General features: G+C 43.6%; 2 protein-coding genes across 4 annotated transcripts; one reads left to right on the plus strand and one right to left on the minus strand.

Annotated features, from left to right (window-relative positions):
- Positions 1–1,721: 1,721 nt before the first annotated feature.
- Positions 1,722–9,151, plus strand: KDELR3 (KDEL endoplasmic reticulum protein retention receptor 3). The gene is made up of 6 exons (XM_027665383.1): positions 1,722–2,090; positions 2,121–2,226; positions 3,197–3,297; positions 3,813–3,971; positions 4,280–4,532; positions 7,403–9,151. Exons 2-6 carry the CDS (start codon positions 2,136–2,138, stop codon positions 7,441–7,443), a joined length of 645 nt encoding a protein of 214 aa, XP_027521184.1. The 5' UTR covers positions 1,722–2,090; positions 2,121–2,135; the 3' UTR covers positions 7,444–9,151.
- Positions 8,225–27,917, minus strand: DDX17 (DEAD-box helicase 17). Of its 3 annotated transcripts, none has more exons than XM_027665282.1 (13): positions 27,561–27,917; positions 23,555–23,705; positions 21,415–21,514; positions 21,144–21,277; positions 20,444–20,509; positions 20,014–20,155; positions 18,119–18,279; positions 17,858–18,030; positions 17,429–17,539; positions 16,909–16,970; positions 16,473–16,532; positions 12,032–12,271; positions 8,225–11,359 (listed from the first exon to the last, which is right to left on the minus strand). In XM_027665282.1, exons 1-13 carry the CDS (start codon positions 27,602–27,604, stop codon positions 10,836–10,838), a joined length of 1,968 nt encoding a protein of 655 aa, XP_027521083.1. In that variant the 5' UTR covers positions 27,605–27,917; the 3' UTR covers positions 8,225–10,835. The 3 variants fall into 3 exon arrangements, with proteins under 3 accessions (XP_027521083.1, XP_027521091.1, XP_027521098.1); XM_027665290.1 differs by lacking the exon at positions 27,561–27,917 and adding an exon at positions 26,292–26,344; XM_027665297.1 differs by lacking the exon at positions 27,561–27,917 and adding an exon at positions 26,265–26,282.
- Positions 27,918–27,944: the final 27 nt, after the last annotated feature.

Consider the following 27,944-nt stretch of genomic DNA (forward strand, 5'->3'; position numbering starts at 1 on the left):
TGGGTGAGACAAGAAGCTGTAAAGAGGAGTGCAGGGACAAGAGAAAGACGAGGGCTCTTGGACACTGCGCTCCAGAGGCTTGGAAAGGGATCAATTGGAAGAGAAGACCCCAAATCTGTTCTTTCCCCTAAGCTTTCCAACCCTGCTCTATGGCTCAGACCTCTCTTTGCCCACCTGCAAAAGGACCTGGAATACTAGGGCCCTGCTGGCTTTCACCAGCACCCACACGGCCCTGCTGAAATCCCAGGCAGCACCGCTCTGATGGCTAGAAACCTAATTTCAGCCAGTCCCTACTTTGTCACTCCTTTGCTGGTGCTGTTTGGTCTTCTCCCACTCTTCTCCCATCACACCAACCTCTGCCTCGGTGCCCTGGCAGGGCCATCCCCAGTTTCATGGGGCTGAGCAGGTGTTTTCCAACACAGCCTGTGAATCCATCTGGAAAAGCCTGATGACGCAGGTGCTAGAGCATCAGAGAGGGAAAACACAACTGCCAGCCTAATGGGCAGGGAGGAAATGTATGCAAATATATTCAGAAAGGGATCCAGTGATGCTAATAGGCTTGTTAATCCTTTCAGAAAGCACCAGGAATAATATTTTTATACTTTAAGGATTTTACTCCAAGCAAGTTCATAAGGACAGAGACATATGTGTAGGAGACAGCCATGGGTGATGGCTGGGGCCAGGGAGGGCAGCAGCCAGAGCCGACTCTGGGGCAAGAGGAGGCAGGATCACATAACCCAAGAGTAACCAAATTAGACCCACAGCTTAGGGATGAGGTGACAAATTGTAACATCTATTTGGTTGTATTAAAGCAACTTAATATAAAGTTAAATAAATTTATTTAATTTATTTATTATATTTATTTATATTATATTATATTAAAAAATTTAAGGTACGTAGTACAAAGTGATTAGATATTGAATATCTAGTTGCTGGTTCTTGATGCAGATGTCCCCCCACTGCTGCCATGAGATCTCCCTGTGTAACTGCTTCTCCAAGGACAAGGTTTATCTGAACCAGGCTGGTCACTCAGAGCTGTTTTTTGAAATATATTAGAACTTTCTAACTGTCACTACTGAGCTCTTCTCTGTGAAATCTACAAAACCAGCAGCGCCCATGTGCTCCTTTCACTCAACCCATAAACTACTTTGTTTGTAACACACTTGCAGGCTTCCAGGATTAATATTTTCAGTGAACTTTGTTTCAAACCAGCCCTTGGGAGGATCTTTTCTTCCCTCCTGGGCTGGGGTCTGGGATCCACGCTGCTCCAGATGGGAAACCTGAAGGCAGGGTTGCCTGATGGGGCAGTCACCAGGGAATGCCTGTGCATGAACTGCTGTGGAAGAGCCGCAATGGTTTGGTAATTTGAAACTCTCCCCACTTCTTTTGCTCCAGGAGACAAGGTGGAGCACTGGGGAAAAGGTGCTGGAGGTGGGATGGGGCCAGCAAGGGCAGAGGGCAGAAGGCTGCTGGCTGGGAGCAGGACAGAGGTTAATGCACCCATGGTGAACTTCCCTGGGAAGTCTGGCCCCGCAGGAGGGTGTGTCCTCAAGGCCAGAGGATGGGAATCCCGTTCCCTCAGCCTTTTCCCCTTTAACCATACTTCCGTGTGTAACTTGAGACAAGCTGGGGAAGAAAAAAGAGGAAAGAAAAAAAAGAAAAAGGGAAAAATAGCGCAGTTATTCCCGCCTCTGCCTCCTCCTCTCTCTCCTCCCCGGCCAGCCAGGAGCCACGTCACCGTCACCCAGCGCTGGCTTCAGGGCTGCTCAGCCTGGGGCTCTCCAGGGGACAAACCCCAACTTTCAGCCTAAAGCAGGGAGAAGAAGGCCCTGGCCTGGGAGAGGGAAAATACACCTTGGTGGAAAAGTAATTAAGGGAGATATCCAGCCTGGAAGGGGAAAGGCACCCACAACCAGGGGAGAGAAGAGCCTGAACTTTGCTCCACAAGAAGGGAGGACTCTGTGCTCAGGGAAAAAGGAAAGTTGAGCCGGAGGAGACTGTTCACTCAGTTGAGGCTCAGGGAAGAAAAACTCCCTGCCCTCACCCTTCCTGACTGCAGAAAGTGCCACACTCCCTTCGCCCCAGAGGAGCCCCCCCCCCCCCCCCCCCCAGACCCCCCCCCCCCCCCCGGCATCATGAACATCTTCCGCATCCTGGGGGATATCTCCCACTTGCTGGCCATCATTATTCTCCTCCTGAAGATCCTGAAGTCCAAGTCCTGTGCTGGTGAGTGCTTCCATGCCCCAGGGAAGGAGGGTGGTCTTTCTTGGAAGGCAGCTTCATGAAGGGTACAAGCAAAATGGGTGCTGGAAAGACTAGTGATAGCCCATACAAACTGGAAGCCCTCCCCACTGGGCTCTCGCTGGGAAGTCATCCTCCTCCTCTGGAAGGTGTCCCTGCCAGAAAGAGAGTGCTGTGTTGGAAGGATGTGATGTGGCAAGGCACAGAGCCTCGTGCAGGTGTTGGTCTTGGGGTGGTGAAGTGAAGGGGAGGGCAGCAGGGCCAGAGGGAGGTGGAAAATGAGAGTAAGAAGTTGTGGCAGCACCAACACCAACAACCTGGAGAGAAAGCTGCTTTAAGTTGGAGGTCCTGCCAGTGGTGGACAGGTGCCAGAGGCTGCCCCATCCTGGGGTAAGGAAATTAGGACAACAGCTTCCTGCAGGAGGATTTTGCTGAGTTCATAGTTTCCCCAGTGATAGATTTTGGGGCTGGGCTGCTGGGGCTGTGACCATTATCACTGGAAGAGAAACGGGTGGGCCTGACTGCATCTCCCAGCCAGCAGTGACCAAGCTCCACCAGCATCCCTGGGCTGGTCCCACAGCTCTTCCCTCCTATGTCAGATGTCACATCACACAATCCCTGGTGAGGTGGGCAACAAAGGAGGAAAGGAGGGAGAAGAAAGGCCTCCTGATGACAGTAAGAACCGAATTGGTCAAAGCAGTGGACATGCCCACCGGGCGCCAGTCCCTACAGGCATGGCTCAGTGGCATCAGCAGGAGCCTGCCTTGTTACTTGGGGGTCTCTGGCCAGTCCTGGGGTAGGTCTAGAGCTACATCAGCACCTGCACACCAGACCTGGCTCAAAAAACAACATACATATATACAAATGCTTCCAAAGAGGGCATAAGGGGAAACCACCACCCTATGGGTCCTTCCCTTCATCTGCTTTACCTTCCTTTTGTCTCCCTGCCACACAGGAATCTCTGGGAAGAGTCAGATTCTTTTTGCCCTTGTCTTCACAACCCGCTATCTGGACCTGTTTACAAACTTCATCTCTGTCTATAACACTGTGATGAAGGTAAGGAAAGGGCAGTGCAGAAGAAGAGGTTCCCCTCAGCTTGCCGTGGTTTTCAAGGAGGTGAGGGTACACGGTCACTGAGTTTTTTCAGCCAGGAAGTGTGGGTAGAGATGCTTCCTTTGGTGTCACTGGCCTTCCATTGGAAAAAAAAAACCACCTCACCAGAGCCAGTGAGTGAGCTGAGTCACATTTAGTACCACTAAAACTAGAATGAGATGCTGTGAACCAAGCCTGTGTGTCCTTGCACAGCAGGAATGCTAACAGAAGGCTGCTACCAAGCCAACCTCTTCACACAGAGCCCCAGAGGGACTCAAACACGTGTGATCCCCATGGTGGAGCAAGCTTTACTTGACCACTGGAGTATCTCCAGCAGAAGTCAATCCATAAACCAGCACAGGAAAATCATTCACCACTGTCTGACCCTGGCATGGCCACACCAGAACCAGGTTTACAGACCTTTGGCAAAGCCGTCCTCTAAGCATGGAAGGTCTTGCCATCTCCCTTCTCTCCCCCAGGTCATTTTTTTGATATGTGCCTACGTCACCGTGTACATGATCTATGTGAAATTCCGGAAAACATTTGACAGTGAGAATGACTCTTTTCGCCTTGAGTTCCTGCTGGTCCCTGTCACAGGCCTGTCATTTCTGGAGAACCACAGCTTCACCCCCTTGGAGGTAAGGAAAAACTGAGGCAGGAAAAGGGAGGGGAAGCAGCAGCCTGACACCAGGCAGCAGAGGGAGAAGCATGTTGAATAACTGAGATTTTTAACAGTAAAAGCAGGCAGGAAAGGCAAAGTTGGCAGGCCTTGAAGATGCTCAGTGCTGTCTGCTCTCAGTCCCAGCACAGCAGGCTCATTTTCCCCAACTTCTGCAGCACTACTCATGCCACTTACACATCAGTGCTTTGCCAAAGGAAAAGCTTTGGGCCTTAACACATATTAACCAGCACCGACTCCCCACCGCCTTCGTTTTGCACCTCACAGATACTTTGGACCTTCTCCATCTACCTGGAGTCCGTGGCTATCCTTCCTCAGCTCTTCATGATCAGCAAGACAGGGGAAGCAGAGACCATCACAACACACTACCTTTTCTTCCTGGGTCTCTACCGTGCTCTCTACATTGCCAACTGGGTCTGGCGCTACCACACAGAGAATTTCTATGACCAGATCGCTGTAGTCTCTGGGGTGGTACAAACCATCTTCTACTGTGACTTCTTCTATCTATACGTCACCAAAGGTAGGTAAATGGGTTGGTTATAAATCTAAAACGTTTATTCAACATTCTTGCAATGCACAGTGGAGCTGCAGCTTGCCATGCGTTAATCCTTGCATAACTTCATTCTTTGCTGTATTTGTGATGTATATTGTGCACCTGAAGTCCAGTTTAAAAAAACCATTTGTTGAATGCAAGGGGGCATCACTGCTCACAAAGCTCTAAAGCGCATGTGAAACACAGCAGAAATTAAACCAGAGGTAAGCCTAGTTTAACCCCACCTTGGGAAGTTAACAACTGAGGTACATTTAAATTCTACATTCATTCTGAAAGATTATGAATCACACAAAAAAAAAACCAACTTTGAGGAGGAAAAAATAGCTGCAGGCAGACAATGTACCTGAGAAGGCAACTGCAGACATATGGAGATATTATTAAGCCTACTTTTCCTTTGATGGGAAATATGTAACATTGTCAAGAACTAATTCTGTAGGAAGATGGGCATCTGCACAGAAGAGACACTTTCCAAAATCAGATGCCCCTTCCATTTCAGTGCTGTGTTTGGTAAATGGCTACATACCAGAGCTAACAAGTGCACCAAGGGCATAAATCCTGGTAGAACACACCGTGGTTTGCCGAGGCTGAAGTACACTTTAAAACACCTTTCTGTTGAGGAGGACAGATTTAGATGAAATTGCCTGAGTGGACAACCATTTTCTAGTCTGCCAAAAGCAATAGTGATGGCCCATGTTTGATGTTTCAAGGGATGGATTTTTGGTAGCTTCGTGCACTGTACCTGCTGACAGAGAGGTGACAGGAGCACTGAGCAGGTGGCTGGCCTTGGCAGATTAAGACTTCCTTCTGTCATTCAATATTTTTGTAGCCAGAAAATTACTTTGTAAAACTGCCATCAAGGTGCTCCACGTCAATTCCTTTTTTTTCCTTTTCAAACCTAATTCCCATTTTAGCTTTGCTCCATTCATGTGTCCTGTATTTTGTGAGAAATCGATACCCTTTGTAGCTGTGATGGTGGAACAAAAGGGGGAAAAAACACAACTGCTGGCTTTCAGTCTCACCCCGCTAGTGACAGAGCTGCAAAATTTAGATGATACTGGAGGCAGAAGAAAAAACATTTGTCCCTGGAACATCACAGCAGGAAGAGAATTGCTTTTTTTCCCCCTCTTTTCTTTTACACAAATGTTCTGGATCATGGGAGAGAAACAGGGTCTGAAGATATGCAAATGCTTTGCAGTCATTTATGAGAGCCAGCAATATTATAGCAGGTTGCATCTCTTTTACATTCTTTCAAAAACCCCAACTTTTCAAAACATTTCTAACACTGAAGAACTCAGACAAAAGGGCAGCAATGCTGAAGAAAAGAAAAAAAAAGCAAAAATGTGTTATATAAAGAAATGTATTAAATAAGACTTCAGAGCCTATACCAAAGCATTGCAAAGGGATTTTTATAGAATGCTACTTCTTTTTATCTTGTTTTCAAAACTAGATGAGCCCCTTTCTGTTTAACACAAGGACATGAAAGATATCCTGAGGAAGCTTTCAGCTCCCCAAAGCTTGTGTTTCACCGAATGGCTGGGGTTGGAAGCAGATAGGGGAAGGAGAGGGGGAATCATCTAATCCATGCCCCCACTCACAGCACATTATTCAAAGTCCTGTCCAGTCAGGTTTTGACTATCTACAGGATGCAGCCTCTCCAGGCAACCTGTGCCAGTGTCTGACCACCCTCTGTAAGATGTTATTTTCTGATATTTAAGTGGAATTTCCCATTGCCCCATGTTCTGTCACTGGGCACCACTCAGCGGAGTCTGGGTCTGCCTCCTTTTTTGTTCCATCAGGCATTTGTACACATGGGCGACATCCCCCTTTGCCTTCTCAAGGCTGAACAGTCTCAGCTCGCAGCCTGCGCTCATATGTCAGATGCTCCTGTGGTCCTTCGTGACTTGCCCCAATATGCCCTGGGAGCCCAGAGATGAACCCACCACTCCAGCCGTGGCCTCCCCAAGGCTGAGTAGAGAGGAAGGACCCCCACACTGGCCCTGCAGCTCCAGAGGCCATTTGCTTCTTTGCCACAAGGGCACATTGGCGGCTTGTGTTCAACTTGGCATCCACCAGCACACACCAGGGCCTTTTCTGCCAAGCCCCATTCCAGCTGGGCAGGCCCCAGCACCTACTGGTGCCGGGGGTTGTTCCACCCCAGGGGCAGGACATCCATTTGTATTCACTGACCCTCACGAGTTCCCCCCAGCCCATTTCTCCAGCCTGGCACAGTCCCTGTGGCCCCACCTGGTATATCAGGCACTCACTGCCCTCTGTGGTCCATTGTCAGCACATTACTGCCCTTCCCTCTGGCACCCAACAGAGACAGGCCCCGGCACCCACCCCCAGGGTGCACCCCTGTACCAGGCCGACAGCCACCATGCCCTGCCAACCACCACACATCCAGGGCAGCTGCTGCTCCATGCACCCCACCAGAGGCATCCCTGCCATCCCAAGTTTCAGACCAAACAGGGTGGGGCAGGCTTAGGAGGGGGCTGGTCACAGACCATTTATTCAGGCCATGGTCTATATCAAAAGGGGAAAGCACTAAGGATAGCAAATCATTAGAAAAAAAGTTAAAAGGGTCTCACATGGGAGAGCAAGTAACCGTGGAAAAGGAAACAGGAACCTTTTCCTTCAGCATAAAGGATAATAGCTAGCTTGTGGAGTTTGCCCTCTTAGCAGCAATTTTGTAGTGGTTGTCTCCCATTTGCAGTTTGCAAACCCGGCACCCCAGTACCCCATGCTCTAAACAGCAATTTAGAAAAAATAAAATTGTTGAAACAATAAAACAGTTGAATTCCCCGAAGTTCATTCATTACCTTTTCTCTTTTGCATAGTCCTAAAAGGAAAGAAGCTAAGTCTCCCCATGCCTGTTTGAAGACATTCCACAGACAAAGCAAGAAATTCTGAAGACAAAGCTTTTAGGATCACAGCTTTCCTTCCTTGGCCCTTTTTGACTAACGGATGGCTCAGCCAAGTTTCAACCTGGTGACAGAAAGACGAGGCTTGGAAAGCTGAAATGCTTTTCATCCACAAGACTCTTCCCCTCCATTTTTTTATTTCTTCTCACTTGAATTTGGTGCTAGTCTAAGTAGTGCTGGCCAATACCGAAGTAGTGCAAATTATTCTCTCCTGGCTCTTCCCAGCACCTACCTCCAGAACACACCTCTACCTTGAACGTGTGGCAGCACAAGGAGTATAAGGGAATTTGTAACTCCCTTTAGTCCTTTAGCAAGTCCCCGTGGTAAAGGGACCAGAGTACTATTAAGTCTGATAGCACAGACAAAAGCCACTGACCTATTTCACAGGTGGCCACATCTGACAAAGCAGATGCTACAAACTGTTATTTTAACTCTGTATGAACTAACACCCTCTTCAAAATTAAGTCTGCCTGACCCTCTCTCTATTCAGGTCCCGTAACATTCAAGCAAAAACACATTCCCTTTGAATGATATGAATCTTCCAGTTCCACAAGTATTCAAACATCCTCCCCACTCACTCACTTTCAGTTCCTCATATCCTACAGATGGGGAAAAATTCAATTAAAATTCAGTGGGTTGCCAAGAGGTGTTTCCATCTCCTTGAATTTGACTTTAAGAACTGGGAAGAACAGGGGCAAAGATGGCTTTACATTTCATAAATAAAGACAAAGTTCACAATTTATTGACAACAGTGTTTTTATTTATACCTACAAAAGAAAACAAGATGGTATCAAAAGGACAATTTACAAACTAAGAATAGTAACATAGCTCTTAGTATCCTGTGCCTGAACACCACAGATCTATGAATCTCTCAATTCAAGTCTTTATTAATACAACAGGAATGTGTTCAGAGACCAGCAGGTGTGTGAAACAAGATGCTGATCCCACACAAAGCCACTAACCCTTCCATTGTTCAGAGAAGTCCAAACAGTAAATTGCTTCAGGAAGTGGGAGGGGAGGAGACACCCAACTCATCTGACACTCCCACAAACTTTTTACAGATTGAAAACAATACAAACAACACTAGAGACTAATGCTTTATCCACAAGGGCCCTCCAGCTGGTATATGGAACAGAGCAGCGAGCACCAGGTGGGACAGGGGCAGCACATGCCACGGTGCATTTATGCACTCAACAGTCTGGTTGACACTCTGAACTGAACCAAGACCCTGGACTTCAGCTGACCTCAATGGCGATAAAGCAAGACTTGGCATCGATGTTTACATGTGCACAAGTCCCCACCAAAAGAAGTGAAAGCTATAACAGACTATAAGGCAGCTTTGGTGGTCCAGAGACCCTTTTTAAAGCCAGTCAGTGAGATGTTCTACTCCTACACTCCTCAAACACATTTCTGCATTCAACTCTCAAATTTAAAACAAAGAAAGGAAAAAGAAAAAAAGCTCTATATTTGCTTGTGAGGGAGGCCAAAGACAAATCAGTCAGCGCCTGGATAAACAAAATGTTTCTGGCTTTCACTTAACACAAGCAAAGGAACTTCCTGCCCATGCACTGGAATTTTAAAATGGGATGAGGGAACTGAGGTTCTGGAAGATCTCTCCCTTCTCCCTGTCAGCAACCTGTGTACTGCACTCAAAAAAAAAAAAAATAAAATGGCAGCACATTCAACCCCCAAAATTTTACTCTGGTAAGAAATTAAATTTAAAAAGAAATCATTTCTGTATAAGCAAGCTCTTTTCCAGGGCTATAAGAAGTTCCACTCTGCTACAGAAGGAGTGGGCTGCCTTGTTCATCCATATGCAAGAACGCCAACAGAAAAAACCCACAACCCCCTGCATTCTCATAATGCAAAGAGCATGCCTCAAACCAGGAGACATATCCATTCTTTTGTCACATTATCAGATCAAGAGCAGCCAACTCCTGTCATCATCTACTGTCTCTGAACCGTCTGGTATTAGAAATAACAAGTCAACAACATGCTTTACTAAGGAGGGGAACCCCCCTCACACCCACCTTAGCCTGTAAAATAAACAAGTTTTATTTACGTATTTACTAAAATTTCACTCTTCTCTAACATTTTCTAAAATACTACCTACCTGCAAGAGCTCAGCTCAAAGGGACCAATGCAGCAGGGAAATGCACTCAAAAGCCAGAGAAAGCAATAGTCAGAGCAAGGTACAAAAGAAATAAAGCTTCAGAATCAGGATGCACTAACCAGCTCACTGCTTACCTCATGGAAAGGAGATCCCAGGCAATCTCCTCCTCCTCCTCTCTTCCTCCCCCCCTTGCCCTCCCCCCCAGCCCACTCTATTCAAGCCTCTTAAATTCAAGTGTGGAAAACTCTGTCACATTTTATTGAGCGTAGTGGCATTCAGAACATTCCCTATGGCAAAAGGGAGGGAGTTTGTGAAGGACAGACGAACAAGATACATTGTTCATCATTTGTTTAGTTTCTTGGCTCTCAAGTATGACTTCTCTCAATAAACTCAACAACAGGAATTTAAGAGCAGAAACTAATTTAACAATAACCAGGCTCAGCATGAAATAACTTACTTGACTGAGTATTTTAGCAGTGGTACCCACAGCAACTATCAGGTTTTCAGGTATCAAATCCAAGGCAGGTTTGGTCTCAGACACTGGATTTTTAATTCCAACCTCCCTACTGCTGGCTGCCACAGGTATGAGAAGACTGGGCTTCCAGAGCTGTGGAAAATGCCGACAATAAGGCATTACTCTGAACACTGCCAGCTCAGACAAATGAGCAGAGTTTTCCTATAGAAAGTCATCTACGATAAGATTACAAGCAATAATAGTGAGCTACTTAAAAAAAAATAAGATTAGGAGAAGTGAGCATTGCTCCCTTGCATTTATATTTTAAATGAAGTGTTTTTTGGCTCCCCGAAGTTTCCCACCTCTCTTGATACTTCCTGAAATTAAGTTAACATGTTACAGAATAGAAACTTCTTCCTCTCAAAAGCAAGTTTTCACACAAACCTTAGACACCAAGGTGATCGACCTGGGACCTATCTGCCTTATACCCATTTCCTTTAGAGAAAATAAAATTTCCAAACTCATCAACATGCAAGATAAAAATAATGAATTTCCAGTCAACTATATATACCTCAAAAAAAAAAAAAAAAAAAAAAAAAAAACAAAGAAAAAACCAAAGAGGACAGGGTCATTAATGTGGACTGGGGGCCATTTTTGATGGGCTCAAGTGATTTGAATGGTGAATTCTAAGTCTAACCTGCATGAGAGACATCACAATGGGAAAGAAGAGAAAGAAAAGGTTCCTTTAAATGCAAGAGGTCTACACTGGTCACCGAGTGGTCTCATTTGCGGGAGGGGGGCGGGGGCGGGGGAGGGGGTGGGTACTGGTAGGTGGCAGTCTGTCCCATATAGCCCATCACATTAGTGGCAGGGGGCTGCGGAAACTGTTGTGACATGAGCGGCTGTGGCTGCTGGCCCGAGCGCCCCACCATCCCTGCATACTGCTGTTGGGTAGTGCTCTGTGAGGTTCTCCCAGCGGTGGCAGCTGTGGTGCTGGCACCATAGCCACTAGCACTGTACTCTGCAGTGCCATAGCCACTCGTGCCATAGGCAGCTGCTCCATAGCTCCCTTGAGTGTAACCATACTGGCTCTGTGCTGCCCCAAAAGCAGAATTTGGGCTCCCGTAGGCACTGCCATAGGTCTTGTTGGCTCCGTTGGCATAGCTGTCAGCACGCTCACGGTCTCTGAAGCCACCTGAGTCTCTCCGGCCCTCTTTCACTCCCCGGAGCCTCCTGTCACACTCTTCCTGGTACATCAGGTTAGGGTTGTTTACTGAACTGCTCGTTCGGTAACGAGAACGACCTCCTGGTGATGGATATATTAAGATTCAGTACCATGAACAAGCCTTAAACAATGAATTCTGGAACAATTGTGCCCCTATTTTTCCCCTTCTACATCCCCAATTTTGCCCACAAGGAGCACATTTTTGACTGTAACTTCCCTGCACAGCTGTGCATACGCCTCGTCATTTTGTTCAAAGTGTAAACACAAAGTTCAACAAGGATTCTTTGTGCACGTGCTTGGAGACAAAGAAATGGAAGAAATTCAGGGCTAACTTGGAAATATAAGGAAACTTCTTATTCCTTCAAGGAATGGGAGCAAAAACAGTCTCAGTCCCTGAAATAAGTCAGTGTATGCCTTTACTCATTTCAATTTTGCATGGGTATCTACATGCATAGTGTTGCGTGTGCTTAGGTAGGAGCCATAAGGAAACACTTACTTCAAATGAAATCAGCCCTGTGATGACCTTATCAGGAGAAAAATAAAATTCTACAGCTCAGGTAAAACAGGGGACTGCCTCTCTGTTGGGACATTATGTAGATATACTACATCTACATAAGGTGTTGTGACCTCGAGTACAGAACAGCTTTATTATCTTAAGACTTGCGCTTACTACTTTCCTACCCTCTTTTAATCTTCCCTCCCGCAAAAATGGGGAACCTATCCCTGTGTGGCCCTTCTCCCATATGCCTTTACCTCCACCACCACCTCCTCCTCCTCTGTGGTCCACAAGCTGCATCAGCTTTGGATTGATGGCTTGATTGGCTTCTTCCAACACTTTGATAAGCTCCCTGGCTTGTTTCAGGTTTCCTGGTGTGAAGAAGGTGTAGGCAGTACCTTTGTTGGTACTACGTGCGGTGCGGCCAATACGGTGCACGTAATCTTCAGAGCTGTTCGGATAGTCGTAGTTTATCACAAATTTAACATCTTCCACATCTTGTGAAGTGCCCAGGAGCGAAGCACAGTGAAGGGGTGGGGTTGAGGAAAGGGGAGAAGAAGAGAGGACGTGCCAACGAAAGGTGGGGAGCACGAATGCAGGTGACAGTAATAAGAAAAAAAAAAAGCAAAGTTAGTAATTGCATGGAACAAACACAAGACAGACTCATCCCAAAAGAGCAGAAGACTCAAATTTAAGACTATCAGGAAGAAAGGTCAACGTCCTGAAAGAGAGTCATAATTTTAAAGCAGCTCTGCCCTGCACTCAAAGTTATCCTCCCCAGAATGCATTTCTCTGTCTTCCTGTATCAAAGACACCAGTGTTTGTGAATAAGCTAATTGAATTTTGGGTTTTTCTTTTTAAACACAATCTTTAAAGTGAAAATGTCACCAACAGACAGAGCAAACTAGGGTGGAGGAAGGGCAGAACTGCCATGGTAAAGCTTTTACTCTGTTGGGAGAAGTCTAACAAAAAATAACGGTAATGAGATCACTTACCTTCCACTCGGTAACATGAAATAAAAGGCAATCTTAAAAATATTTACTTTTACAGTCCTAATAGAATAAATACAGTGAACTAATTTCCCTAGCCTAAAGCTTAAGACACTCCAATTACATTAGTATTATTCAGCCAACTCATTAAAAATTATGCAGACCTAGAATACCTTAACTCAGCTTTGTAGTTATCACCAGAATGCATTGCACTAACATTTCACTGTGCTGCTCTGTCCAGCTCTGGCAAGCTTGCATAATTTGGACAATCCTGAATTCCGTCAGCAATTTCCTACTTCCAGTGTCAGATGGAAGCAGGAAACAAAATGATCAAAATGGCTTTGTATGCAAAATAGTATTAAAATTTGGGAGATCAGAATTCTGTGCTTTACAGAACGACAGACTTTGTAAACTTGCAGGACAGAAATCAAGCAAATGTTAGTGTAACGCTTCAGTGAAAGCACCTTAAGTACCAAAAGCACCTATTTACTATAGTGTACAATATTTTCAAATGCAGTTTTACAGTAAATGCCCTAACAACTCATAAAAAAATATTTAAAATCTGCATTTTAACAAGAATATTCTGAAAATATCCAAGATAAAACACAGATTTTTGTGATTTCCTTTCCCTTTTTTTTTTTTTTTGGTTTTAAAGAGAGAAACATTCTCTGTTTGTTACCAGACCGATGCACACTCCCTCCTCCTGTGGGAAACCGCTGCAGCCGATCCCGTCTCTTTGCCTTTTATTTTTGGCGGCCTCCTTTCGAAAACTCCGCCCTCTGACACGGGACCACTGGAGCGCGGGGAGCATGCATCAAGGGTCCGTGGCAGCGAGAAGTCCCCACACACGCTCGCTCTGTGAACTGGCTTAGACGCTTCTCTGTTGCCCCATTTGGTTGTGAAGCGCCGGAGAACCTGGGTTCAGGTAAGTTTCAGGTCCTCCAACGCTTTTTGTCCCCTATTTGGGGTTCTTAGGGGCAATTGTCAAAAAAATGAAGATACAAAAATTACATCCAAAGGGTCAGACTGCATCTATTGCCCAGACTGCATCAATTTCAAAGGGGTTGTAGGAAAAATAAAAACATGAGGGTTGTAGTGACAAGAGGGGGACTTTATGTCTGTTTCTTATTACAGCAAAGGGGGGGCTCCTCAGTCTTTGCTGACTCCAAAGTCCTGAATCACACCAAAAAAAGGGAGTGAGAAGGCAGGTTTCACAGGGGGCTGCGCGAGTCTCCAGCTAGGGTCCTTGATGCAACAGGTTTTTTTAAAAAAGGAAAGTGGAGTAAAGAGAGGAGTACGTGTGACAGATTGCATCTTCACAGCCAGAGTGTAACTAGACTGACAAGCTCCAGGCTACATGGTCCTCAGTCAGTCCCGTTTTGCACATCCAGTAGTAAGTGACTTCAATTACCAGAGAGGATACAAGGATGTGCTTTCCTAGCAGAAAGCACAGGGAATTGTAGCTACCAATGTAGACAGAACTGATTTGACTGGGGAGGAGCAGGAAGAATGGGAAGGCAGGAAGAGGAAGAGGCAAGGGTGTTTTCCAGACTAGAAAGTGGTCCTGGTAGAGCACGCAGCTCGCTGAAGAAAAGACCAGAGCGCGTACAAGACTCAGCTTCTCCAGTCTAACATGCTCCAAAGTGTTTGCACACACTCACAATCTTCCTGCACTTTTAGAAGATAATGCAGCAGGATCAAGAATTGAGACTGTAAATCATTTCTGACAGCTACCTGGGAAACATTCCCTTTGTCACACCATCAGAACACCCTATGGTACAGTCAGTCTCCAATTATCAATCGGGACAGACATAAACTAGCAAACATGCTAGTCTAGATGTTTAGACCATCACTGTAGATGTGCCCCCACCCCTGCACTGAGAATGATCTGCAGCTGATATCAAAGCTTCTGTTAAAGAAAACAAAACAAAACAAATTCAATGCTTTTAGTTTAATAGACTGAACAAAAAAATAAAGTAAAAAAAAAAAAAAAAATCAGTGCAGAGAGAGGACCTCACTCCAGGGAATTATCACAAAGAAGTTATTACGGGACTCAGAACTTACCTGGAAGAAGCTTTTTTGAAATCAATGTTCCATTAGGAAGAGGGAAAGCCCTGGTGACTCAGCCAAAAGGCGCGCGCCCCTGTTTTATGTTATTTAGGTAGAAGCCTTCACTTTCCAGGATCTTGGAGGAAGTCGTCCAGAAGTTTGCCAGTTAAGTGACTTATTTTAAGCAGCAAACTCAGGGCCCCAAAACAAGCAGAGATGTTGTTCAGTAACAAGAAACAGACTCTGAGACCTTTCCCCCTTCGCTCAGGTGAAGTGTAGGATGGGAAGTGGGAAGACTGTTTTCTGAAGTGTTATCCAATTGAGTCGTTTTGGGGGGAGTGGTTTGGTTTTTTTTGAGGGGGGTGAGGCTGTTTTAAATGTCTAGGCAAGATGCACAAAGAAGCTACCAGCACATAGCAAGCCTGTTTAAAAAATGCTGCTAGAGAAAGCAGCTCTCTTTCATACAAACTGGTTTCAGGCCTCAGTCCCTTCTCCCAACAGGCCCAAGTTCTAACTGCACAGGTCCAGACATGACCTTAGAGGGCAGAGACTGAAGTCCATATAATCACTTCCTGAGGAAGTGCCGGATGTTTTTTGAGGGGGAAGGGGGAGGAGGGGTGAAGGTTGTGTGAACAAAGGCTGCCAAGTCTAAGTAATGGTCTGCCTGTATTAAAAAGTGACCATATGATGCACAGCACAGCCACCCTGTCAGCATATGAAGAACGCTCAGGTAACTGAGGCTTTTAACAAACTATTCTCCGAGTTAATCTGCAATGACTTGCAGTAATTTTGTCTAAAATTTACTACAGTGAGACATTGATCCCCAAGTAGTTTATCCTCTACCAAACCCAAGGTGGGCAGAGTATTCAATGTCTGTTACTAAAACTCGGAGCGCTTCAGAAGCCATTCTCCTCTTCTGTGGTGGGCAGATGTAAAAGGACTGTGCTCAGCACACCGTGTTTCACAATACAGACATGCTTATTATAAAAGGGGGCACAACTGATGCATCCAGACAGATCATTTTCATACCACCAGAACAGAGCTGTGCTATTTTGATTCAATTACACGTCTGTTAAAGGCCATATATCATCTCAGTGGTCCTGCCTAGAAGGAACACAGAGGAGGGAAGGTTACATGTCAAGACCAAAGATCTGGAGCAGTGCTTTCTCAGATGTGAATACATCTGCAGGGTAAACATGCATGTACACTGGGGTTGGTATGTTCAAATCTGTGGTGTGTCATACGGGGAGAATGTTAGCTATTTGCTGTCGAAATGCTCTCCCACAACTTTCTACCTGAACTTTATCTGACACGCTCTGAACTGAGAGCAATCCATCCCTACTATCCAGCAACAAAAGCTGGATTTGGGGAAGAAGTGAGTGTGGTGGAAGGGTTGGGTTGCATAATTGGACGTCTCTTCTCCCTCTTGGCGATCGATTGGTCATGCCTAGGCCTTGCTGCAGACCAAAGCCTGTTCATTAGGAGCAGGAAGAGACTTTGAATATGAAAGAAAAAAAAAAGATTAATGTTAAAAAACGTATTTCACATGTGGGGGAAAATCACGCTTTGAATTTTTTTTTTTTTTTTTTAAAGAAAACATTATTCAGTCCAAAGAAGAAAAATATGCAGCAGTAGGCAAGAGTGGTCTATGTGTACAAACCTAGCCCACGAGATGCAACGTCGGTAGCAATGAGGATAGGAGCCTTTCCAGAACGAAACTCTGTAAAACAAAGCATGCTATGAAGAAAGATTTTTCAAAAACGATAAAGCTACCTGAACTTGATTTACACTAAATGTTCATTTTCCAGAAGCTAGGTAGGATGGGTCAATCCCAGAAACCCCAGTGAGTCAGGATATAATGCCTCAACTATTTTTCAAAATCCATCTCTCTGGGTTAACAAATTTTCCCATTGTGTTTGGTCAAAACAAACAAACAAAAAAAGGTAAATACAAGTACTGAAATTAAAGAGTACAAAGGCAGTTCTTTCAAATGCATCTATTGGGTCTAGAGTTAAAAAAAAAAGACTGGAGAAACGCATGTCTTGGTAAATTAAGTACAGCAGCCCAAGTTATTCTCCCCTCAGTTATGGACTCACCATTAAGCACCCAATCTCTTTCTGGCTGACTCTTGTCTCCATGGATACACATAGCTGGCCAACTGCCAAACAGAAATGTACATTTAGTAGGGACAGAAAGCACAGACATTAAAGGCAACAGGACGCTTTATTTTGTTTAAAATGCAAAACCGTAAGATTTAAGAAATATTTTATTCCCTATCCTCCTCTGGCCTCTATCCACCCAGCATGTGTACTGTAAACCCATTACCTACATAAACAACCATCGAAGCCAAATCACATTTGCCATATTGATACACTCCCAAACAGCATATCAGGATTCCAGTACACTAACAAACCTGCACTGCTCACAAGTACTCTCTCTTGCACTAATGCTTTGATGGACTGGAATCTTCTGGGAAATAATGACTGAATTCAGCCAAGAAAATAATGGACAAGTTGTTCCCAACAACAGCATCGTGAACACTTAGACATTACTGCTTTTGATTACAATTTCTGTTTCCCACTAGAAAAAAGTGGAGGGAGGGAGGAAGCTAATCACCCATCTCTGCGCATCCTTCGAGTGAGATCATCACATCGCCTCTTTGTCTCCACAAAGATGATAGTCTTGTTTTCCTTCTCTGCCATGATTTCTTCCATCAGTTGTATCAGTCTAAAAGAGATATTGAGAACTAAGATGTATGTCCACATGTACCAGAATAGGGGAGCTCCCTCCCAGCTGACATTGAGGACATACACAACATACATCCACATAGGTCAGAATCACACAGAATTTCAGTCGGTTGTACAATGGTATGGTCAGAATACACACAAGAGATTAGTCAATCACAGGGCTTACTTATTTTGTAACACTCTAAGGTTAAATAATACTACAATTACTTTACTATTTGAAACTTCTAGTTGGCTAACAAAGCAATGTGGATTTTTATATACAACCAAAGAAAGTGAAAAGGTAGGAAAATTAGCTTACTTATGGTCTTTCTCACTTTCCATGCATACATCCACTATCTGCAGGATATTGTGGTTGGCACTCAGCTCCAAGTTTCCCACATTGATCTGAACATAGTCCTGCAGGAAGTCCTCAGCAAGCTGGCGCACTTCTTTTGGCCAGGTGGCACTCCACATCAGAGTCTGTCGGTCAGGCTAAGAAAAAAGGAAAACGGATTTATTAAAGGTACTGGGCTTGGAATAGGAAAACAAAGGAGGCTGTGCTTTTACAATGGTCACACACCCTGATCTGGTCAACAATTTTACGAATTTGGGGCTCAAACCCCATGTCCAACATTCTGTCTGCTTCATCCAGCACCAGGTACGTGCACCGACGAAGGTTGGTCTTTCCAGCCTCAAGGAAGTCAATCAGGCGACCTGGTGTAGCAATGCAGATCTCCACACCTTCGGAATAGAATAGGGAAAAAGAGTAAGGCTCTTCATTTGAATGTCAACTGGTATTTTTAGTCAGAATGAATCACCTTCCAGAGCAAAATTGTTTTAAAAAAAAAAAAAAGCACCACCCTCATTCGTACCCAAGATTGAGTCATTTCAGTAGAAGCCCTAGTTTCTTTTAATATTTTTTTCCATTCTGAAACTACTGTTACAGTGCCATTAGAATAATAAATGCAGTACAGAAGCTAAAAGCTTACTGTCAAAAAAACACCAGTGAAGAGCTGTCCAAAAAGCAGAAGTAAAATAAAATTCTACTCAATCCTGGCCCATCTTCATCCAGAATTATGCAGTCTAGAGAGGTGTCTAGAAAAATCAGAGTAAACTCCAGCTAAACTTCCCACGTTAATCAAACATGAAGTGCTCCTCCTGCTCTGTGGGTTAAAGTACTTCCACTTTTTTTTAAAATACATAAAGCCAAAGCATGGGCTTTAATACTGAGCAATTATGCACCAACAGTGAGAGAAAACCATCCTGTCCGTATTCATGAGCATAAAAAGAGAGTTTAAATATTCATAAACTAATATCCAGTTTGGCAATTCACACATTCCTTAAAAGGAGGGTCTGGTTTCCACCAATTCCCAGATCTTTCAGGTTAGTATTTCAGTGTTACTGAAAGGTCCACAGAAGGCAAGTTTAGGGAAGTAGGGGGCACGAAAAAGGTTTTCTTCATAAGCAGAACATCTACTTTACAGCACTCCAGAAAGGTGTACAAACACCCAGTAAGCTGATCCTCCCAAGGATTCTTCATGTAACTTTGGACTCGTCCATTAAGATGCTACTTTTGAACTGGAATGCACTACAGTTTTCTCAGAGCTACCCCACAGACTTCTACCATGCACACCTTTATCCCATTACTGCAGTTTTCAATAATGACTCTGCAAATTGCAGTGGTAAGTGACATCTTCTGATGTCTTGAATAGATCTGTATATATAAGCTTACCTTGGTAATACTTCTTGCATCTTTTCACATAGTTCTACTACATTTTTTTAATCTAGTGAAGATGAAAGCCATCATCACGTTCCTGTATTTGAAATTTTATGCAACCAGCCCTTGAAATGAGGGCTAGGACACTTCAGCACTATTGTGCTACAATGGTTGCTGCACAACCACAGTTCCTCACCATTCCCAACCCCAGTGCTATGTACACAAAGACATTTGCAGAACACTACAGGGTACATGAAGAGAAATAGGGCTTAGCGCTTAAGAACAATTTAAAAAAACAAACAATAATTTAAAAAATCACAACCAGAAAAAGAAACACACCTTCTCCCACCGTGTAAAGAATTTTCTACACGTTCAGAAACTAAGTTTGATTACTTGAACAAATCAGGGCAGGAAACTTGAAATATGCCTTATGCAAAATCCTTCCTTAAACTTGCTGGTATTGCATTTCCTCAAAATAACCTGTTCTCTTTCTGGGAAGTTTCCTTTTCCCCTTTCTACATCCTGATGACCTTCACAAGTCGAAGTTCAAAGAGAAAACAGAAAGGAAATCTGACATCCAAGTCACTATTCAACAAAGAAGAGAACGACCTCATGAACTCTCATTCTAACAGGAGAAAGAGCCAGCCACTTATTCGCTCTCACCGCCTTCCAAATAGATTTTGAGAAGAGTTGTATTTTTACAGAGCTTTTACAATATCACTTCCTCCAGAAACTGCAAATACCCACTTTAAAATTACCTCTTTCTAGATCTCTGATCTGGGGACCTTTAGGTGCTCCTCCATATATGCAGGTACTCTTCAGTCTTGAACACTTGCCATAATCATCAGCCACCTGCTGCACTTGCTGGGCCAACTCTCTAGTAGGTGCTAGAACAAGACACTACAAAAGGAATTGATTCAGGATAGTCAAGCTGCATATACATCCCTAACTTAAAACCATAAGCAAAGCTGGACCATCTGCTCTCTATTAGCTAAAGCATTTCAATATCTTTAGAACATGCACAGAATCTCTAGCAATTGCACAGAATTTCAACTGAGTGGGATGTTCACATAGCAATGGTAAACATTCTTCCACTTACTATTCTGATACATCAATTAAATAAAGCACACACCTCATTAACGATGCCATGCCATATGCACAAAAGGAAGAGAATCAACAAACACTTACAATTGGGCCATCCCCTCTCTCCAAATATGGCTGGTGGTTGATGTGAACAATTGCAGGCAGCAAGTACTGAAACAGAAGAAAACAGTATTATATAATACCTAAAAATCAGGATTCTGCAAAAAAAATATACTTGCATTTATCCAGCAGAAGACTTTCAAAGCTGCTGACCAACCATATCTGCTTTGACATGAGCACAAAATATAGCTGCTCAGCACCACTGAAAGGGAGGCTCATTTCAATTTGGAGTCTAAGTTAGCCAAACCGAGCAATCTTGGCCCTAACAACTGCTTTTCATAAAGGATAAAAATCCTTTTGAACACTGCAGTTTAAATTAATGTATACCTTGAAGACTTTTAACTTGCTTGGTTAATGAAACACATGTTAAAGAGAACATCCTGTTTTTTAAAGTGCAAGGCAAATATAGACCAAAGAGAAGTGACTAAGCATCCAAAATCAAAGACACACACAAAATACTGTGTGTATAATCTGTGATGTATGTGTTGTGTCACAACAGCCTGTGAATACGACAGGCTAGCTGAGCTGAAATTTAAGTCTCCCCCATGATGCAATAAAGAAAACTTTAAAAACCTGTAATCGTGTCACTTCATCCTAGTACTGACAAGCCTAAAAACTACGAACACGTAGGTAATTTCTGCAAAGTGACCAGGAAAGTTAGCTAAATAAAGGAAAGAATACGCACTGCCAGAGTCTTCCCAGAGCCGGTCTGCGCAATGCCCACCATATCGCGACCACTGAGGGCGAGTGGAAAGCCTTGGCACTGAATTGGAGTGGGTTCTGTGAAGTTCTGGTCCATCAAGGCATCCATCACATACTCTTCAGAATTGCAGAAAAGAAAAACGTTGTTAAAAGATTACTGAGGTTTTACAAGACCTTTTAGAAAACAGACCCAGTAACTGTTTAGGTGTGTTCTGAGCAATCCTCATGATGTTAACGAACAGCAAAATACTTACGGGGAAAGCTGCACTGGTGGAAGGCAAACACCGGCTTGGGGCAGCCCTCCATTCCTCGAATTGTTATCTCTTTCTTCCTTCGCAATTCTTCAACTTCATACTATTTATGTTGGGGGGGGAAAAAAAGGGAAAATGCCAAATGTCAGCAGGGACTTAAATTGCATAATTCTAACTGCTAACTCTCTTCACACCTCTGGATAACAGCTTTGTTAGAGAATTGAATTGAAACAGAGATCTAAAAAAAACACTTTCCTTAAGATTATATTTTAAGACTGAGTTATTGTACAGTTTCTGCAACATTTAGAGGTATGAGCTCTCTAAGTAGCCTAGAAGGACTACTGTCTCTGTCTTCTTATAACCAGTCCTTTTTAATGAAAAGTATATTAACAGATTATTTTTAGGAATTATACTGTTTCCAAAGGCCAGAAATGACCAACAGCTTCAAAAGCGATTACAAACAGAGGATAAGAAACATGTTTTATGTGGCAATGCTAAGAATTAAACAAACTAAATAGGACTTAATATACAATAAACCAAAGGCAGGACAGTCCTTCTCCTTCAATTAACACATGCCACAGGTGGCCAAATACAGAGCTCCTGCTGGACAACTTGCACCTCAGAACTGTTGCTTGGAACTGTTTTGGAGCCAACACTTATTTCTGTGTGAAAGAAGCCCAGATAGCACCATGATGATAACCCAAGACCTAACAATTTTTCTAAGTAACGGAACTCCTTGTAATATTTCTGAAATGTGTATCCACATAAGCATAATTTTAGAATTAGAAAATCTAGACAAAAACATCCCACTTTATCTTCCAAATCCAACTGCCCTTTGTAACATGTTTCCACAATTCATGACCTTATTCTAATGCTCATTAGAAATCAACAGAGAGATACACATCAATAACAGGCACTTTATTCACAGCAACAGATTGACTATTTGTGAGAATCTCTTGAGCTTGAATGAAAAGTTAAAGAAAGAAAATGACTTCTGGGGAAAATGTGAAAATCCTTTTAGCTGGTTAAGTCAACGACAGCTACAGCAGCTAATGCTGACTGTAGTTCAGTAGTTCAAGTTGTATGTTTAAGAAGTCGAAGCCTCCTTCAATTCCCTTATGCCAGATGAATTTTTCACATAAGGATTTGTAAGTTTATGTAACTGGATAATGACAGTTTGTTTGTTGCCTCGTGTTAAGAACAAATCTCTAAATTTCTAATATAAAAATGCATTACAGACAGAATAAAAGTCCCTAAACTGAAGTCAGGTAGGAAGAAAAGATTACTGTAACTACAGAGTAAACACAAAGTATTGCACCCAGTTTTGAGCCCCCAGTGTAAACAGGATGCTGTTTTAACAGGGCATGTCCAATTACATGGGGAAAGCTGGAGGCTGGAGTACAGGCTGTATGAATAAAGACTGGGAGTGCTGGATTTGTTTAGCTCGGGAAAGAACGGGCTTACAGTGACCTTTAACTGCTACTTCCAACCATTTTCAACCCTCAATTTAACTGCTATTTTCAACCACTTCCGACCGCTGTAGAGAAGATGTTGCAGATAATTATTAGGGGGGGAAAAAATACCATGAGAAACATTAAACCCTGAGACAGTCACCCAGAGAGGATATAAATTCTTCCCATCCCCGGGGTTCACACTTAAAGGGACAAGGCACTGCTCTAGTCCTGCAGTTTCCCCTGCTCTGAGCAGAGGCTTAGACTAGAGATCTCCCCACGGCCTCTTTCAGCCCAAATTATTTTTACGATAAAATACTACTTGTAAATGTTTCTCATGTATTTCTGCCATTTTTAGTTCATTACTTTATGTCATCTCAGGGCCTCTCCAATACTGTAACTCCATTTCTTTAAGTCTTGTCTCCAGGGACAAACTGCTAGACCGGACAAGCACTATGATGATGAGTTACAAATGACAAAATATAAAATATCTAAGAACAGAAGCACCATCTCTGCTAATGTTAAATACTGAAGGCAACAAGAGCTGGTATCCTACAGAGTACACACATCACACAAGCCTAATGAAGAGACAGTTCCATTATATTCTGTCCCAGACTTCCTAGGACAAGTTTTTCAACTTGCGACATTTTCTGTTGTTGGCAACACGGAACAGACAGAATCTGAGAACTTACTGGGGTAAGCCTGGCCACTTCTGGGTGTTCCACGTAAAAATTCTTCTCAAACTTGGGCAGTTCATTCAAATCCCATTTTTTCTTACGCAAACGTTCTCCCGGATTCCCAAATTTCTTTGGAGGAAGAGGACCTCCGCGACTTGCTCCAAACCTGGGAATGTGAATGTTAGTGATTAAAAAAAATACTTAATATTTAAAAACTACTTCATAGTCACTCTGGAATTTGCAGGTTCCTTAACCATTTTCCATTCTCTTTTCCCCAAGCTGACACATGAGCACAACATTCTAGCAAAAGTCAACCCCCTCAAATCACTGTGGTGGTATAAAACTTCCTGAAATAACATAGAACTGCTTTAAATCAGTTCTGAACCCCAAACCATCTTATTGTACATCACCCCTTCAAAGCTTCTGTCTCAAGGACACGGCTGTGGGTACATCTATAGCACTTGCATTACCTACACAACTTCAGGTTGTCCTGAAAGTGACAGTGCACTGACAACATGGTTAGATCAAAAGGATGAGAAAAATCTCTAATTACAAGTTCCTTCTATCTCTCTCAAGTTAGTTGTACACAAAATAGCTACTTCTCTATCTCCCCCTCTATATCTCCTTTCTTATCAAAAAGTATGTCTCAAATGAAAAACAGAGTAAAGAACAGAAAGTCCAGCCAAGCCTGCAAGTCCATCTGAAATAAATGAAATAAAAAAATTAAAAATTATTTTTAAAGCACAGTCCAAAAGGAATAAAAAAAGCCAAAAAAGTACCTGGGGAAAACCACATCCCCTCTCATATGCATTTTGACAAAGACTTAAAAGAGTAAGAAGCTCATATTTACCAAAAAATTTCCAACTAGCATAACAATTCAAATGTTATTGCTCTAAGTTTTTTTAATCCAAGTTATTTCATACACTTCAAAAGGTTAAGAACTAACTGTAATGATTGGCTAATGCAATAAGCAAAATGAGCTCATGGTAATAAGTTGTAAGAGTAACTAAAAACCCAGTGGCATGAAATGGGTTTTTTACTGTAAACATCATGAATTATATTTTAAAATTCCACCAAAGAAAAAAAAAAAGTTACACTTTTCTATTAGTATCACACAAACTCAGCAGAAGGTACTTTTCCAAACGTTATCAGGTCAAATTTTGTCCTAAAGCTATAGCTTTCTGCTAAACATGAATTCATGAGACATGCACATTTGAAACAGTTCTTATTTCGACAGCAAATCCAAAGTGTCTGCATCTTTCCCAGGTAGTCCACTAGCAAATAAAAAACTGTTAATGAAACAAACTGAAAGCAATGAAAACCCCAAAGCAACTTTCTTACAGGAATAACTTGTGGGGGAAGGAAGGGGAGGAAGAGTTGCTAAAAAATAAACAAGATCTGAATTATCTTAGGTACAAGTCTACCTCCTCAAACATTAAGGGCATTTGTTCTTTAAATCACTTCCCAATGGAAACCACAAATTATAGTGACTAAGAGACCAAGAAAACAGAACTCAAATTGACATTTTAACAGGAAGAAGGGGTTAAACTGTTGAAAAAACTAAGTATGGTAGATATAATCTAACTTAAAACCTACTAAGTTTTAAAATGTTTGCTCTGTTGCAACTGTGCATTAAGCATCTTCCATTTCTCATAAATATCCCTTATTTGCTAACTGGTCAAAATGGCAACTACTTCTGTATCCAAGTAGTCCCTACAAAACCCACAGTCTCACTGAAGTCCAATGGAGGTTCAAAGGGTCAGTGAGTTCTCCTATGAAAGGAAACATATGACAGGGCTGATTGCAAGACTGGACACTGGAACAGCTGGTACTGTATTTGTCCTGCAGCTATTCAGAGGGGAAAAACAATGCATTTTACACTGAAGTCACATAGTTTTGGTTTTCCATTCTTATACACAATATGCCCAGATACTGTCCTGAAAGATGTGAGCCCTCCAGCAGCCCTTGAACCTGCCTGTTGAGGTTTATCTACTGAACTGGCAGTAACTGACACTCATTTTAAGTAAAATGAGATTCCAATTCCAAGTAAACTGATTTGAATCTAGGAATATTACAACGATTTGCCAACAGCTCTCTTTAAAGTGTAAATTCCGTCTGGCTCAAAGCATTCTTCTGACATATTACTGATGCCATCATTTCTGGGACAGAATTGATTAAATTTGATACGTTCCAGAGCAAAACATTGTCATTTTTCATCCTAAGTAGTCACCTACAACTCGTTCCTGACAAGAAGAAACCAGAAACTTGTATTTGATTAGCCTACAAAACAACTGGTGATAAACTTTCAAATGGTGTTGAACCAGCACACTGGGTGGCCTGAAATTTTATACAGCTTATTTATGAAGTATGATGGTTATTAGCGGTTACAAATATTTTCACACCTTAAAAGGACATATACAACAAATTGAATTCCAATGCATTAAAACCTCCAGGATAATATGCCAAAAAAAAAAAAAGATTTTTCGTGCAAATGCCCAAAACCTTCACAGAAAAGCATGTAGGTACTGCTTTTACTCATGCAAAGCCCCTGATCAAAGAGAAGCATCCACTATAATCAAAGACTTTACATAAAATGAGGTTACACTAATTTTAAGGCACGTCAAGTGTCGTGTCAACGCTTTGGCCAGTATTCTTTTAAGTAACTGTAAATAAATCTGCATACTCAAACTCACTGACTAAACTCCAAAAACAGCTGGGGTCTGACCTATCTCAGACTTGCCAAAGCGCTTACTCCAATGTCCTTGTGTTAAACTGAGCTGGAAATCTCATAGCGGAAAAACACCAGAACCCTCCTCTCTGTGGAAAAAAAAAAAATGAAAGTATCTTTTAATTTCAGAACGTGAAATGTGGGTGTAAGATAAAGCAATGATATAACTATCTCCCTTCACAGACGACCAGAAACTAAATGTTAAAGTGCATTGCAACATGCAGCAAAATATTCTTTAATTCCTCTGTGGAGAGGGAAAACAAGAAGAAAAGGAAGTGGGGAAAAAAAAAAAAAAACCAAAAACAAGAGAAGACTTATTAACCGAGATCTAGTCTGCCATATTAAGAAAAACAGAACCCACATGATACGTTTATTGCTAATCCTTGAGAACCAAGGCCTAACTACTTGTGATCTGGAGGACAGAAAATGCCACTCTCCAAAATTATTTCTAACTTTCTCTTTAAAAAGGCCTGGCACAAATGCCTTATTACTTTCAGCTCTTAAAAAACTCGAGCCTCAATCCAGTTATGTAGTATAATGCCACTGTATTTAGTTATTGCTGTCATTCTCAGAAACAAGAAATCACATCAAATCAAACCTGCAAAAGCCTTTTCCAAGCCAAACTTCCTCTAAATAATACATTCAAGAGTATCAAGTACTAGGGTCTCTACAGTGCCACACGAACAATCCCTGTTGTGCTACATAAGCTTGGCAAGTGTGATCCCCAGTATCGAAGTCCCCCGCATGGCAGCAGTTTCCAATCCCACTTCCTCTCACTATAAAGCCTCGGAGCGCAGCTGAGAGAGATCTTCCCCCCAGTGTCATTTTTCCAGAAAGTCCAGAAGGAGCAATGACAACCCGAAGGGCAGAGGAACCAACCAACCCTGACAGGAACACCAAGACCTTGGGGGAGGGGGGGGGGCCGGGGGGTGGCGGGGAAAGGAGGGGGGCGGGAGAAAATAAATGGGGGGGGGGGGGGGGTTGTGGATGCAGGCCTTAAAATTACAAGCAAGGCTCACAGTTACACACGAACGATAGAAAAGCTAAGTAAAAAATTTTAAAAGCCCACCTCAGAGCCCACCACCCCACGTTGTTGTCAGCTCAGTCTCCAGCTCCCCCCACCCCCACACGAGAATTCCTGGGGGAAAATCCCAACAAATGGGATTTTCGCTCTCCCAAAACCGCTATTACAGCGCACGCCCCTCTCTCCGGCCTTCCGCCTTCCCCAGGCCCCCAACGCGGTGGTTCAGCTCCCCCCATCGCCTCCCGGCCGTGACGAACCCCCCCCCTTACCCGCCGCGGTCTCGGTCGCGGCCCCGGTCCCCGAAGCCTCTCATCGCCCCCGGAGGGGTGGGCGAGAGGCAGCGGAACGCCGGCCGTGGGGACGGCGAGGGGCTGGGGGTACGGGGAGAGGGTCCAGCCAGGGGCGGCTGCGCCTCGGAGGACTCGCTTTGCGCCACCTCGCCTCTTTGGTGGGACACAAAAGGAGAAGAGGTGGTCAGTGGGTCCGAGACCCGCTGGGCGTCAGCGGCCGGGACGGCGGGGCTCTCGGTCGGCTCCAGGGCCCGGGCGGTGTGGAGACACCAGCGTCTTCTTCCTCCGCGCTCCCGGCACAAAATGGCCGCCGCCGCCCCGGCCCGCTTCGCTTACGCTACGGGCGGCGCGGCGCTGCGCAAA

This window comes from Corapipo altera, unplaced genomic scaffold (genome assembly GCF_003945725.1).
Source record: "Corapipo altera isolate COAL_440 unplaced genomic scaffold, ASM394572v1 1, whole genome shotgun sequence".
Taxonomy (NCBI): Eukaryota; Metazoa; Chordata; class Aves; order Passeriformes; family Pipridae; genus Corapipo; species Corapipo altera.

Bases quoted from the DNA above. Each gene is read 5' to 3' on its own strand.
- DDX17 (XM_027665282.1), bottom strand. From the start codon at position 27,604: ATGAGAGGCTTCGGGGACCGGGGCCGCGACCGAGACCGCGGCGG. The intron at 18,280-20,013 runs GTAATTTTAAAG...TCTATTCCGAAG, and splicing joins GATCAGAGATCTAGAAAGAG to GTGTGGAGATCTGCATTGCT. The intron at 16,971-17,428 runs GTGATTAGCTTC...TCTGTTTGGCAG, and splicing joins CGAAGGATGCGCAGAGATGG to TTGGCCAGCTATGTGTATCC.
- KDELR3 (XM_027665383.1), top strand. From the start codon at position 2,136: ATGAACATCTTCCGCATCCTGGGGGATATCTCCCACTTGCTGGCCATC. The intron at 2,227-3,196 runs GTGAGTGCTTCC...CCTGCCACACAG, and splicing joins GAAGTCCAAGTCCTGTGCTG to GAATCTCTGGGAAGAGTCAG. The intron at 4,533-7,402 runs GTAGGTAAATGG...TCTTTTGCATAG, and splicing joins CTATCTATACGTCACCAAAG to TCCTAAAAGGAAAGAAGCTA.